Here is a 15,240-nt window from a genome sequence, read left to right as displayed (position 1 = left end):
AAGACAAGCAGACACCATACATGAGCTAAACAAAAACAAAAGACAAGAAAGCAATAGCAGTTAAAGCAGAAGTAAGTGATATATTTGTGTTAATATAAATCTTAAATAGTTATATCTTCCGACAGCAATCACTTACATAGAGTGTTTGGACCGAAACACGGGTCTGTCAGTCACTCTGCTCTGCTCTGAGCCGAGGAGAAAACATTTCTCGTATCCTACAACCTTTATCCAATGAGGAGAGAGAACGGCATGCAGGGCTGTGTGTGCAGCCAAGGGATGCGCCTGAATGTGGTGACGTAGGGACGAGGACCAATAGATCCATGACTAGGGGGGGGCTGCTAACTCTGACAAGACGTTATGGTGCGTTCAAGGCAACTCGTAACTCGTGTTTTTCCGACCTGTGAAGTCATACCAGTTCGATCTGGTACGAGTTCACGGGTCGGAAAAACACGAGTGGCCGTTATAGTGACTTTCACAGGTAAAACAGGTCGGAAAAACACGAGTGGGTTGCCTGGAACGCTACAAAGTCGTACGTTGTGACTTGAAGCTGTAATTTACGGTTTCAAAAGCCTACCTGGAACGCAGCATTAGCCAAAACGACCGGATCGCTTACTTCTGCTTTAAGGTACTTGAAGCAACTAACAGCAAAAAATATGTGACAAAAGCAGAAAGAAGATTGAAAGAACAATAACAGAACAGGCTCACTAGTATAGTATAGTAGTATATACAGTGTATATACAGTGTATATACAGTATATATATATATATATATATATATATATATATATATATATATATATATATATATATATATATATATATATATATATATATACTGTATATAGTATAGCATCAAAAGACCTCAGTCTTCTAAGGAAGTGGTGACAGCATGAGTTTCTGTTAGTGACCAGTGATGTGAACTGAGGAGGAACATGATGATTATTATTAATATTATTATTAATATTAATATGATAGTAAAGAGAAGGAGGGAGCAGCAGGAGGAGGAGACGAGTGACTCAGTGGTAGAACGAGGTCAGTGTAGACAAGACTTCTGATCCTCTCTCTCTCTCTCTCTTTCTTCTCTGACCTATAAACTCTCTCTGTCTTTAACGACGACCAACGATCTGTGTCTTTGTGTGTGCGAGTGTGTTTCATTGTGTGTGTCTTTGTGAGTGAGTGTGTGTGTGTGTCTTTGTCTGGACTCGTCCTCTCCTCACGTGTTCCCTCTCTCTCTCTCTCCCTCTGTCTCTCTCCCTCTCTCTGTCTTCCTTCACATGTATTACATAACACTGGTTTAACTGGTGCTGCTCTCTAACGGCCCTCCTCCTCCTCCTCCTCCTCCTCCTCCTCCTCCTCCTCCTCCTCCTCCTCCTCCTCCTCCTCCTCCTCTCTGTGTGGTGACTCGGTCATGACTTTGTGCTGAGAACATTTTGTCTCCACTGGAATAACAAAGGAATGTAAATGAGCTGCTGTGTGTGTGTGTGTGTGTGTCTGCTGCTCAGCACGTGCCGTTGGCTCGACTCCGCCTCTGGCTCCGCCCCCGGCAGCATCTGATTGGTCCTTAGCAGCACTGTGTTTACATGTAAGCCCCTCCTCCTCCTCCTCCCTCGTGTGTCGGCTAAAGTTAGTTCCTGAGCCGAGCAGCGAGGAGGTAAACAAAGAAACTCTGTCGCCTGCGTCGCCGTCGTCGGTCCTGGTTCTGGTTCTGGTTCTGGTTCTGGTTCTGGTTCTGGATGTCCTGACACCTCTCCTCCCCCCTTCTCCCACCCCCCCAGGCAGCAGCAGCAGCAGCAGCAGCCGACCGGACAGACTCCCATGGTGTCTCCGCGGGCCGAGACCACCCCCATCCCCGTCCCCACCCAGGTCCGCAACTACCAACGCATCAAGCAGAACCTGTCCAGCAGCCCCACCACCACGCTCTACGGCTCCCCCAGGTAAGAGACACACACACACACACACACACACACACACACACACACACACACACACACACACCTCCTGTTGATGCATCGACCGGTGACTCAGGTCTGAAGTCGTTTCAGTGATGTTACATCAGCTCAGTTCCTCTGACTCTCGCTTAAAGGGAGATTATTAAGTTAATCTATTATGTATTACTGTTTTGATAATCAAATAAGTAGTTTTGAGTAGTTAAAAAAAAAAAAAAAAAAGTCCAAAAAAGTCCAAATTCTCTGATTCCAGCTTCTTAAATGTGAATATTTCTGGTTTCTTTGTTCCTTTATGGCAATAAACTGAGTCTCTCTTTGGTTTGTGGACAAAACAAGACATTTGAGGACTGATTGCTATATTTCAACCTTTTTTAACATTTTATTGACCAAACAACTAATCGATTAATCGTTTAAATAATCGACAGATAAATTGACAATGAAAATAATCGCTAGTTGCAGCCCTAGTCTCAGTGTCTGACTCTGAGGTTCTGTCCCTGTGTGGATGTTAATGTGTTTATTTTATTAGGTTTATGGACAGTGTTCACAGACATTAAACCAAAGAATGATGCGTGTACAGGATCTAACAGAGAGAGCTCACTTCCATCTGTTGTCCAGAACATAGAACATAGAATCAGACGTTTCAGACGTAAAATACAATACAAATAGTAATATACAACATAAACAATACATAAAACATTGTCAATACAACAGCAATGCTTAAAGGGATAGTTCACCCTAGAATGATATTTCGCTCATTATCTACTCACCCTCATGTTGACTAAGGGCTGGAAGAATTTTCAGAGTCCACCGTCCCTTCTCTGAGTTACAGGGGGTCTCGGCGTAGCAGTGCATTTCAATGCAACGGTTGCAAAGGGACACCGGAGCTCTTCGTAAAAAAACACACACAAAAAAACATCCAAATACCTCCATGATGCTCGTATGTAATGTCCGTCTTGTGCTGAAGCCCCAAATTGCGTAATTGTCCCGAAAAAAATTAAATAAGTCTATATTTTAAGCTTGTTTGTAGCGGAAGCTTCTCGAAGCTCCTCTTCCTGGTCCGTCCAAATCTCGCGTGATTTGCGCCGGCGTCAGTGCGGTTACTGCGAATCACGCTGTAATGAGCGAAATATCATTCTAGGGTGAACTATCCCTTTAATGTTAAATTTAACTCGTATTTTAATCTGTAATATACAACTGCAACTGTATTTATTTATTTATTTATTCATTGTACTATTCACTGTATTTGTATTATTGCATTTTTCTATTGTATTCAGTACATTCTATTCTATTCTAAAGCCTAACCACGGACAAAGTCTGCAAACTATCTGAAGCTAGACGTCTGATATGCATCACATTTTCCCATTTTCTGTGGCCATGTTGTATGTGTGGTCCCTGTTAAATAAACATTCAAAATAAAAATAAAACATAGGTAGACATTTCCGACAGGCTACTTCTGAGGTAAAGTGCGAGGTAGAGATGTGCTGGTTTGTTTTTAGAAGTATGCTATTGTAGTTAATGAAATGCAAAGAAGTCTAAAAGCATGAGGTACAGAAAACAAAAAACAAAACAAAACAAAAGTTACAGTTATAACAGTGTGAGGAGGAACAGAACACAAAACATAAAACGCTAAAAGACGATCCAATGCTCCTGATGTAAAGTGCGAAGTAGAAATGTGCTGCATAGCTTGTTTGTAGTCAATACAGTGCAAAGTGCTCGTGGCAGCGTGAAGTAAGAGTTACAGTTTTAAGAAACTAAAAGAGTTGTTATAGTGAGAGGACGATAATGAGGAATTTAAATACCAACGGTGGTAACTGTAGCTCCAGACCGATGTGAGGACACAGCTGGAAGGAGGAGGAAGCCGGTGGATCCATGTTCTCTGTTCCTCATTCTCACTTCTGGGTGTTTAAAAATAGTTTTTATCTAAACTTGTGTGAATTTAAACAGCGGCGACTCTGTTGTGTCCTGTTATATTCTACATGTTCTTGTCATCGGTCACGTTTTCTAATAAACATATGAAACAGAAAATTATAAATATCAATAAATATCTCAAGTTTCCTGAGGTTTGTCACATGAACATCCTGTTGTTAAAGAGGAACTCGGCTCCATGTGTCCTTTAACTAAACAGCTCCAGGGTCCTAGTGCTGAAACGCAGCTGCTTCTGCTCTTCATCCAGATGTGTATTTATGTGTATTTATGTGTATATTGTGTGTGTTCCAGGTCTGGCACCGTGAGGCGCTCCAACACCAGTCCGATGGGTTTTCCCAAAGTGGGCTCGGGCTCTCCCAGCTCTGCAGACGTCCCTCAGACGGTGGGCCGCCGCCTGTCCATCGGCAGCTCGCGGCCGTACTCGCCCTCGCCCCTCGGTAAGAACACAGCTCCGTCTCAGTCTCTGTGTTTTTAATGAATGAAGGAGCCTCGGTCGAGTCGACGCTAACCAGTGAACCCTGCTGTGTGTCTGCAGTGGGAACCATCCCGGAGCAGCTGGGCCACTGCTGCTGCCACCTGCAGGGCCACGAGCCGCGCAGCCGCAGCTCCTCAGGAGGTCGGTCGCCCGCTGCTACACGTACAGCTGCAGCGCAGTAAATTAGAATATCATGGAAAGGTTTATACAGTAATTTAATTCAACAAGTGAAACTAATACATCATATAGATCCATTATTACACACAGAATGAAACATTTCATGTCTTTATTTGTTTAATGTCTTTCAATTATGATGATCAGAATCAGAATCGTCAGAGTTATACTTTATTGTCGTTGTAAAGTGCAAACAACGAGATCCGTTTGGGGTTCTCTGCCCTGTGCAATAGAAGAAAATAGAAAAAAAACAACAGAATACACCAAGATATAAATACAATACAAATACTTTTTAAAACTCTGAACCAGTCAGACACAATCTAAAGCTGCAACTAACGATTATTTACATTATCGCTTAATCTGTCGATTATAAAATGTTAAAAAATGTTAAAAAATGTTAAATGTTAAAAACATCAATCAATGTTTCTCAAACCACCAGAGACGTCCTCAAATGTCTTGTTTTGTCCACAAACTAAAGAGAGACTCAGTTTATTGTCATAAAGGAACAAAGAAACCAGAAATATTCACATTTAAGAAGCTGAAATCAGAGAATTTGGACTTTTTTTCTTTAAAAAACAACTTAGATTATCAAAATAGTTGACGATTAATTTACTAATCAATTATTGTTCCATTAATTGTTGCAGCTCAACACAAACACATACTGTAGAATCAAACAGTCTTCAGTGATTGAGCAGCCTTTAATGAAGACCTACAATTCAGGATCTCAAAAAAATTTAATATTACAAAAGACCAATAAAAAAACAAAATACATTTTTAATATGGAAATGTAAAAACCTTTTGAACTATTGGAAACTGACTTTTCCATGATATTCTAATTTATTTGTGTGTGTGTGTGTGTGTGACTGAGCTGCTGTTGTTTTGATCATCTCCTTTGAGTCACGATGAGTCAACGTCCTTTTAAAGACGCTGACGTCGCTGCTGCTGCTGCTGCGGCCTGTTGTCATGGCGACCAGCTGTTTGTTTTGTTTTGTTTAAAGAGGAAGTCTTCCCTCTCCTCCTCTCAGGTTCTCCGGTCCCGTCCTCCCAGCTGCTCGGCGCCCGGCTGCAGAGCGCTCCCACCCTGACCGAGGTCTACCAGACCAGGCAGAAGCTCCACAAGCAGCTGTCGGACCCGGTGCAGCCTTCGTCCTCCTCCTCCTCCTCCTCCTGCGGCCACTCCCCCCAGCTGGGCCGCCCCGCCAACCTGGGCTCCTCCCCCACCAAGCTGCTGGGCTCCTCCCCCCGCTCCTACGACTGGCTGCAGAAGTCGCCGCTGCCCACCATCATCGGCTCGCCCACCAAGGTCGGTGCAGTCGTTGAATACGCTTCAGTTCCAGCTGCATGGTTTAGTTTAGTTTAGTTTAGTCTATAGCAGGACAGCAGTGACATTAATGATTCAAAGAAATAAAAAGATGGCTGCACCAGATATAGCGAGAACGCTCATTTCCATCTGTAGTCCTTGACATAAAGACAGAGATCATAAATAGATAATAAGTGCAGGTTGAAATACACAGTTCAGGGAACATTGATAATAACAACCATAAGACTAAAGATTTTAAATTAATCATGATTAAATTACAAAGTGCAATTTCAGATATGGTAAATACAGGTGCCCATCACCTAAAAAACGGGAGGTCCACACTGCATAATGTATTCAATCTAACAAGTTTCTAAGGGGCCGTGTCCACCAAACACGCTATTGGAGCACTCGCTCTCTCTCAGAATGCTGCTGTAACCAGGTTACAAAACGAGCCGTCTCACTTCCGAGCCGCTTGACGAGCAGCGCGCTGTTCCGAAAGTTGAACATATTTCAACTCTGAGCGCTCCCAGCGCCGCGACAAAAAAGGAAGCGCCCAGAGCGTTTTTTCCGCTGAGGGCGCTGAGCGCTGTGAGCGCTGAACTCCATAGGATCTGAATGGAAAGTAGACGGTGGACACGGCCCCTTACAATGGTAATTTATGGTAAAGCTTAATTTTAGAGACTTCGTCGTGAAGTTCTGTATGGTTTTTGTACTAATTGAAAGCAAAGACGATGTTAAGTTCATACACTCAACTGTGTTGCTATAGTGAAGTTCTGCAGGCAAACACACATTTATTTTCAGAGCTGGTTTTTACTGAACCGTGTTTTTAGCTGTTTCTTAAAGACTACCATCAGTCGTCAGGTGTTAACCTCTCTTCCTCTTTTCCTCCTCAGATCATCTCCGCTCCCTTTAAAATCCCTAAAACTCAGGCGTCCTGTAACCTGATGGCGCTCGCCGACAGTCCCGTCCCCTCCAAGACGCTGGCAGACGTCCGGGACGTGTGCATCCACCACTGCAGCCCGTACATGGTCGGCCGGCCGGCGGCTCCCGAGGCCAGTCGCACCTTCGGCAGGTAGGTTGCTACACAACTGTCCTTGTTGTTATTTTGTTTACTTTACTTTGTTTTTAACTTATATTAATTAATTCACTTCATACGGCGCTGAATCAAGAGCTGCTATTTCGTTGTGTTAAGCAAATGACAATAGTTTCTGAGGTGTGGTGTATTTAGTTTTAGCTGCAGAAATAAAAATTCTGACTCCGACAGGAAACAAAAAACAAACCTTTATTCCCCTCTCAGGTCTGTGAGCACAGGTCGTCTGTCTGAGCAGCCAATCAGAATCACTCTGGGCGGACAGACCAATCAGGGCAGCACCGAGAGCCTGAACACGGAGCGGCCCATGGACACAGGTAGGAGCACGCCATCGCCATCGCACTCACACACACACACACAGATCAGCAACGACAGTGGTAAAACAGAAAATGACTCATCGTTATTTTCCCATCAGCCCCTGCAGGTCCCATCGGGCTGGTGGCGGTCGGCTCGGCGAGTCCCCGTACCGTCCTCTTCACCGTGGGTTCACCGCCCAACAGCAGCACGCCGCCCACCTGCAGCCACCTGAGCACCCGGCCGCGCACCACCTCAGGTCAGCACGCTCACCTTGGCTTTTATTGTGAAAATCCTGCAGTTGTGTTTTATTGTGAAAACTCTGGCGTGGTATTTTATTGTGAAAACCCTGGGGTTGTATTTTATTGTGAAAACTCTAGGTTTGTATTTTATTGTGAAAACTCTGGGGTTGTATTTTATTGTGAAACTTCTGGGGTTGTATTTTATTGTGAAAAGTCAGGGTTTGTATTTTATTCTGAAACTTTTGGGGTTCGTATTTTATTGTGAAACTTTTATGGGTTGTATTTTATTGTGAAAACTCTGGGGTTGTATTTTATTCTGAAACTTTTGGGGTTGTATATTATTGTGAAAACTCTGGGGTTGTATTTTATTCTGAAACTTTTGGGGTTGTATTTTATTATGAAAACTTTGGGGTTATATTTTATTGTGAAAACCCTGGGGTTGTATTTTATTGTGAAAAGCCTGGCGTGGTATTTTATTGTGAAAAGCCTGTGGTTGTATTTTATTGTGAAAACCCTGTGGTTGTATTTTATTGTGAAATCCCTGTGCTCCGTCCTCAGTGGGCTCCAACAGCTCGGCTGGCTCGCTCTGCTCCACCAGCGGCCGTCACTACGTGGGCTCTCCCCCCGGCATGGCGCTGGGCTGCAGCCCCCCAGGAGGCTTCGGGGGGGGGCAGCTGGTCCCGGGGTCGGACGGCGGCCCCAGCAGTCTGCGCTACGTCCCCTACGGCACCTCGCCGCCCAGTCTGGAGGGCTTCATCACCTTCGAGGCCCCGGAGCTGCCGGAGGAGACGCTGATGGAGGTGAGACGCTCAACTGGACAAAAAACAGTTTAATTTCGCTAACAATCGACTTCTGACCACAATTTACATGACGTGACTCGTACAAGAGGCTTTTCTCGCACGCAGACTAGTTAGACACCACTTTGCATGATAGGAACGAAACAGTTTCCCACACAGTTTGTTCCTACTAAAAAAAATAAGATAAAATAGATAAAAAATAATAATAAATACAAAGATAAAATACTGAATCAACATGGCACAGCAATGACGAGACGGCGAGATAAAAGAGCAACTCGTGATCCGTGGGGAAGTGACAGGAAATAGATTTCGTGCGCGTAGTGATATGCATGCTGTTACGTTCTTGTTCCTGAGTGAACGTCTGAAGTGAAGCCACAACACTGTCAGGGTTCCCGAGCTGACAGTCCTGGAAAACCTGGAAAATGGTTGGCCAATTTTCCAGTCATGAAAACACATGGAAAATGAGAAGAAAAAAAAGTCAAATGTCCTGGAAAATTATTGATCTCACTGTGACATCAGCTCCCAGAGCTTTATTTGACTTTTTCAGAAGGATTTATTTTCCAAACAAGTGCCTAGTGAGAAAACTAGAGATCTGAGTTGATGAGAAAATATATCTGATACAGGATATAAATCCTCTACATCAGACTTAAAATAATGACAATATACAAAAAAATAAACACAAATATACCATTTGTATTGTAGTGTTGGAACACATGTTTGCGATAGATAAGTTAGGGCCACAGACTGCACATCTTTAAATCAGACTTATGCGGTTGAGAGAGGAATAAACATAGAAACAAACTGGTTCAATGTACAAAACAGAGTACAACTGTCGAAGAGAACATTTCTCCAAAGCATGAATGGGACGGGGGATGTGTTAATGTACGGAGTCAAGTCTTTACAATCGTTAAACAATTATAATACAATGTAATAATAGTGCCAACAATTAAACAAGTGCAAATTTAAAGCAAGACAAAACAAAATTAACACTAAGGTCTCGTCCCACAGAGAGAGCACACGGACACCCTGATGTACCTGAGGATGATGCTGTCCTTCACCGACTGCGTGCTGGAGATGGCGGCGGTCCGAGCCGGCGGCGCCGATCTGGGCGTGTCCGCGGCGTCGCTGTACCCGCCGCAGGACAGCGTGGTGGTGGACCAGATCAGCCAGCTCAGCAAGGAGTGGGGGTAAGAGTCTCTGAGACGCCCGTCAGGTCACGTTACTGTCTGCTCTCTGACGGAGGAAAGACAGAAGAGTCAGAGAGAGGAAGAAGAAGTGAATCCTGTCGTTAATTTAAAAGGCCAACATTTAAATTAAAAATAAAATAAATTTATTAATAAGTCACGTGCCGTGCATTTAACCCTCCTGTTGTCCACCTGGATCAAGGAAGGAAGGAATTGGCAGGAAGGAAGGAAGGAAGGACAAAGGGAAAGATGGGAGGGAGGGAGGGAGGGAGGGAGGGAGGGAGGGAGGGAGGGAGCGAGGAAGGGAAAAGGGATTGTGGAAAGAAGGAAGGATGGAGGAAGGGAACAGATTGTGGAAAGAAGCAATGAAAGAAGGAAGGAAGGGAAAAAGGAAGGAAAGATAGAGGGATGCAAGGAAGGAAGGAAGGGAGGGAAGGAGGAAAAAAGGATTGTGGAAAGAAAGATGGAGGGAGGGAACAGATTTGTTCAAGGACGGAAGAAGGGAAAGAAGGAAGGGAAAAGGAAGGAAAGAAAGATGGAGGGTCAATTGGATCAAAAGAGGAAGGAAGAAGGAAGGACGAAGGAAGGAAGGAAGGAAGGAAGAAGGGAAAAGGGTTATGGAAAGAAGGAAGGATGGAGGAAGGGAATAGATTGGGTCAATTTGTGTTGTTGTTGTTGTGTGTCGGTGCTGAGTTGTGTGTTGCTGCCCCCTGCAGGCAGGTGGAGCAGCTGGTCCTCTACATGAAGGCGGCTCAGCTCCTCGCCTCCTCGCTGCACCTCGCCAAGGCCCAGATCAAATCCGCCAAACTCAACCCGTCCACGGCCGTCAAGCAAGGTGAGACAGACACACACAGACACCTGAACATCTGGACATCTGGACACTTCAACATCTGTCTCTGCTGTAAACTCAGTGTGCTGTAATCTGACATGTGATCTGAGTCACCTGACCTGCTCCTTATTCTTCTCTCTCCTCCTCCTCCTCCTCCTCCTCCTCCTCCTCCTCCTCCTCAGTGGTGAAGAACCTCAACGACCGCTACAAGAGCTGCATCTCCCTCTGCCGTCGTCTCACCGACAAACTGAACCACTTCTTCTCTGACAAGCAGCGATTTGTGGACGAGATCAACAGCGTCACCGCGGAGAAGCTCATCTACAACCACGCCGTGGAGATGGTGAGACACACACACACACACACACACACACACGAGAGGAGTTCAGAGCCTGTCCGCACGAATACGGATGTAATGAATCCACATTTTATCGTTTCATCCAGAGGGAAACGGCGTTAAGGGCGGGGAAAACTGTATTTTTTGGAAATGGGTCCCACGCCGCCCCTGCGTTTTCGTCTGGACGCCCAAAACAGATCTTCAGTGAATTGATGATGTCATAACCTGTAACCTGAGCCACACCGCTACACGTTACAGTCTATGGACGTAACAACAACAACAACAGTCGACTACTGTGTTTGCTCTGACTCGACTCCCAGTCGACATTTAATCCACTTCTAATGTTTGAATCCAGCGGGGAAGCTTTCTGTCTCCTTCTCTGTTGTTGGTGTTTTTATGTGTGACAGCGTTACTACGGCGCCACACACAGGCCTGGTGGACGAACTGCAGCGTTTAGAGTCTCAGGTTTTCAGTGGATCAATCAGCGTGTGAACGCAGATATTTATTGAAACGATGACGTTTTTATTAATTTTGATTTTTTTTAAAAACAAACAAGAAAAAGGTGGTTTTCACTGTGCTCCGCTAACGTGTGTGTGTGTGTGTGTGTGTGTGATAGGTCCAGTCGGCGGCTCTGGATGAGATGTTCAAGCAGACGGAGGACATCGCCTACCGCTACAGTAAAGCCGCCATGTTGCTGGACGGTCTGTCCAAGATCCTGCAGGACCCCACGGACGTCGAGAACGTGGTCAAATGTGAGAGCGCGCACGCACACACACACACACACACACACAATTACACAAACCAACACACAGGCCCAATTCCAATTCTAATTTTCATCCCTACCCCTCGCCCTAGCCCTTAACCTTCGCCCCTTGAAACGGAGCTAGTCTCTGCTGGCTTTCACATAAGCAGACGTGACGAGCTTTTGCCACAAATCCTGTATTCAAAACCATGTTAACTTATGTCATAAAATAAAATAGAATGTAATGCAGACTGATCGGTTCATTGTAAAACATTTATTTATTGATGTGAATGTGGTGATTTCTGTACGTAGGCTACAGAGCCCCGAGGCAGCGCTGCTCTTCTGTCCAATACACATGAAGCTTCACTTGTCATTCAAACAAACTAATGCTACTGCCACAATTGTTAGATTCCATCAATGAGACCAACATTTATCTCCTAAAAAGAATGTAACTACCCGGCGGTAAACCTTTAAAAACCTGCGGGTAAGTTAATTAGCGATCATCTTTTCTCCCGGGATGACGACGGAGGTTGGCCGGCTGACGAGCTCTCCAGACGGGCTGCTGCCTCTGTGAGCTCTGGGAGCTTCACTTCTCCGAAAAACATCGGAGCAAAAGTCTAAACAGCCGTCGTTTTGATAAACCGACCACACATTGGGGATCTAAACAGTTACTTTCTCGCATGAAAAATTATTAAAACTTAACAAAGTGACGTAATAACAGCACTACAGCGAGAAATAAAACAGCTGCCGGTTGCTGCGAGATGCATTCTGGGAAACTTGTCATACCCCTTGGTTTGAAGTGTGCCTCTGAAAAATCTCCGTTTGAAGGGCCAGATAGCCCTACCACTTCCCCCTAACCCTCGTCTGAACCAGAATCGGGAGACCACCACTTCACGTGAACGCACAAAACGAAGGGGTAGGGGCCAAGGGCTAGGGCTGAGGGGGGAATAAAGGACACACTCACTTTTCTTGTCTGGACTAATCGTTGTTGTTGTGTTGTGTGTGTTTCCTCTGCAGACAAGGCGAGTGTGGACCGAAGGATCTCGGCTCTCTGCTACTGCACCGTCACACTGTACGAGTAGTAGCACGCACACACCGAGAGACACACACACACACGGGACCACGTTACGTCCTGAGACAGTTGACTCCTCCTCCTCCTCTTCCTCCTCCTCCTCCTCCTCCTCCTTGTAGCAGCTGAAGCACTTTTTGGTTCGACAGGTTTTTTTTTATCACCTGTCACACTGACTCACAACCAAAGACTGAAGTCCTGCAGAATCCCAGACCAGGACCAGGACCAGGACCAGGACCAGGACTCACACACTCTCACGCCATCTTGGTTTTGCTTCTCTTTTTTTTTGTACGTGACAAACAAACAGACAAACTACGGTCCACGGAGGAGGACAGAGCTCAGAGACTCGACCTTGTGATGTCACAATGTCACAGCTCATTGACTCTTGTTGCTGTTGCTGTTTTTATTTATTCGTTGGGAGGAGGACGTTTGTTTGAGTCTCCTGCCGATCTTGAAACCCTGAAGTGTCGGACGGAGCGAGGGAGGAGGAGGAGGATCCAGGACCAGGACCAGGACCACCTGAACACAGGTCGCTTCCATGAGTTCAAAGCACTTTACAGAGACCAGAACCGGAACCAGAACCAGGACCTGGAGGGGTCGGGGTCGGGGTCGGGGGGAGGAGAGGTTCATGATCAACAGGTCGACTGCATACGTTTCCCATCAGGCACCGGGGGAGGAGACAGTTAAAGGGACAGTACACTGACCAACCTCCTCCCCAGTCAGGACTAATGATGATGTAATGATATATAGTATTTAAATAAAGTAGGAAACATTAACAATATAAATATGTAAATAATATTATTATGTATAATAATCAAATGAGTTCTGGTTTTAAACACATTATTATTATTAGACTTATTATCTGTTTGTTTTTTACAACACACACACGCGCGGTTTTAACGACATCAGGAGCTTCGGTTTCCTCTGGCGACCTGATGACGTCATCAAGCCCCCGATGATGTCACTGCTGTCGAACGAACTGAACGAAGAGGAATTATGGGATGGGAAATGTAGGACCTGAGTGTTTGTTTCTGTTTTTTGTTTTTTTTTTGGTTGTTTTTTGTTTTTCTACGGTCTATATACGTACATGAGGGATTCAAACCTGTTTATTTGACAAACAAACCTTTATTTAAACTGGTGAAACAAACCAAACCCAACCGTTTCCCTGGTTACTGTGTGGGAATCGAACAGTGACGTGTTGATCATGTTGATCATGATAACGACTGGAGGAGGGGGGATGAGTTACACTGAAGATGATGATGATGATGTTTAATATTAGCAAACAGACGACAGCTGTTTTTGTTTTTTAACCGGATGTTTGACGACTTGTAAATATTCGTTTTTGTTCATGATTTTCTCCTGTTTTCTGGGAGTGTGTGAGTGCGTTTGTGCATGAGAGTGTGTGTGTGTGTAAACCTCCTCTTCCTCCTCCTCCACCCGTCGGTCAACGAGCACAACTCTTTGTATGTAAATAGACTTTGATACGTTTCCTCTTCACTTCGTCTGCCAAGGGTCCGACCACCACACTGCAAAAACTGAAATATTACCAAGAATATTTGTCTTATTTCTAGTCAAAATGTAATTTCTAGTCAAAACTAATCTCATTATACTTAAAATAAGACTCATCACATGAAAAGTAACTTGTTTTTAGACTTTTTTAAAAACTTTTTTCAAGCATATTTTCACTTGAAATAAATAAAAAAAATCTGATATTGGAGCAAGTTTTTCTTTTCTTATTACAAGCACAAAAAACTTCCTTTCACTGGCAGATTTTTCTACTTATTTCAAGTGAAAATATGTTTGAAAGAAGTGAAAATGATCTAAAAAACAAGTTCATTTTTAGGTGATGAGTCTTATCTAAAGTGGAAAGAGATTCGTTTTGACTGGAAATGAGACATTTTGACAAGAAATAAGACAAATATTCTTGATTTTTTTTTGCAGTTTTTGCAGTGCAGGAGCTGCTGCGGCACCGCGCTGTGCCAAAGAAATCAAACACACACTCGTGGCAGCTCTGAACTCTTTCTACAGGACTGTTCATCACCCACATACACACACACACACACACACACACACACACACACACACACACAGAAACACACACACACTCTGCTGGTTTCTCTGAGACTGTGACCTGTCACTCTCTGCACTGCCCAGCTCCTCTCAGTCTGTCTGCTGTCTGTTCCCCAACACTGTATGTATGTATGTATGTATGTATGCATCAGTGTGTGTGTATAAACAGCTCTGTAAAACAATAAGAGACCACTTCAAAATGATCAGTTCCTCTGGTTTTACTATTCATAGCTATGTGTTTGAGTAAAATGAACACTTTTGTTTCATTCTATAACCTACTGACAAAAATTTCTCCCAAATGTTGAAATAAAAATATTGTCATTTAGAGCATTTATTTGCAGAAAATGGCAACTGGTCAAAATAACAAAAAATAATGCAAAGAAAACAAGTTCATATTCATTTTAAAACAACACAACACTACTTTTTAAACTTAGGAAGAGTTTAGAAATCAACATTTATGATGGAATAATCCCAATTTTTAATCGCAGCAGTGTTTTTTTTAATTCTTAATAATCTTTCTTCCTCATTAAATATGATTTTGCTTGTGTTGGAGTTCAATAGACACTGGAATCGATGGCTGCCATACATGTAGAGATGCTGGTTTATCAACAACATTTTGGAGTAGTGGTCTCTTTATTATTTCCAGAGCTGTATGTGCATATTTACACACACACACACACACACACACACACACACACACTCTCACACACACACACACACACACACACACACACACACACACACACACACACGTGCACTTGCCAGGTGT

At 44.1% G+C, this 15,240-nt stretch overlaps 1 protein-coding gene across 1 annotated transcript in view; it reads left to right on the top strand.

Moving 5' to 3' along the window:
* The window catches only part of ulk2 (unc-51 like autophagy activating kinase 2), a 41,110-nt gene extending 26,355 nt beyond the window's left edge, over nucleotides 1–14,755 (top strand). Inside the window, exons 15-27 of the mRNA XM_083984991.1 lie at nucleotides 1,775–1,933; nucleotides 4,163–4,308; nucleotides 4,407–4,487; nucleotides 5,546–5,823; nucleotides 6,714–6,892; nucleotides 7,118–7,227; nucleotides 7,326–7,463; nucleotides 8,005–8,246; nucleotides 9,252–9,430; nucleotides 10,144–10,262; nucleotides 10,439–10,596; nucleotides 11,207–11,342; nucleotides 12,350–14,755. Coding sequence (XP_083841117.1) covers nucleotides 1,775–1,933; nucleotides 4,163–4,308; nucleotides 4,407–4,487; nucleotides 5,546–5,823; nucleotides 6,714–6,892; nucleotides 7,118–7,227; nucleotides 7,326–7,463; nucleotides 8,005–8,246; nucleotides 9,252–9,430; nucleotides 10,144–10,262; nucleotides 10,439–10,596; nucleotides 11,207–11,342; nucleotides 12,350–12,414 — 1,990 coding nt within the window. The 3' untranslated portion in view covers nucleotides 12,415–14,755. The remainder of the gene's footprint in view (nucleotides 1–1,774; nucleotides 1,934–4,162; nucleotides 4,309–4,406; nucleotides 4,488–5,545; nucleotides 5,824–6,713; nucleotides 6,893–7,117; nucleotides 7,228–7,325; nucleotides 7,464–8,004; nucleotides 8,247–9,251; nucleotides 9,431–10,143; nucleotides 10,263–10,438; nucleotides 10,597–11,206; nucleotides 11,343–12,349) is intronic.
* The last annotated feature ends 485 nt before the right edge of the window (nucleotides 14,756–15,240 follow it).

The sequence above is a fragment of the Trachurus trachurus genome (assembly GCF_905171665.1).
Source record: "Trachurus trachurus genome assembly, chromosome: 13".
NCBI classification, from domain to species: domain Eukaryota; kingdom Metazoa; phylum Chordata; class Actinopteri; order Carangiformes; family Carangidae; genus Trachurus; species Trachurus trachurus.
Note: the sequence above shows the minus strand (reverse complement) of the source record. Positions and strands in the feature narration are given on the sequence as shown.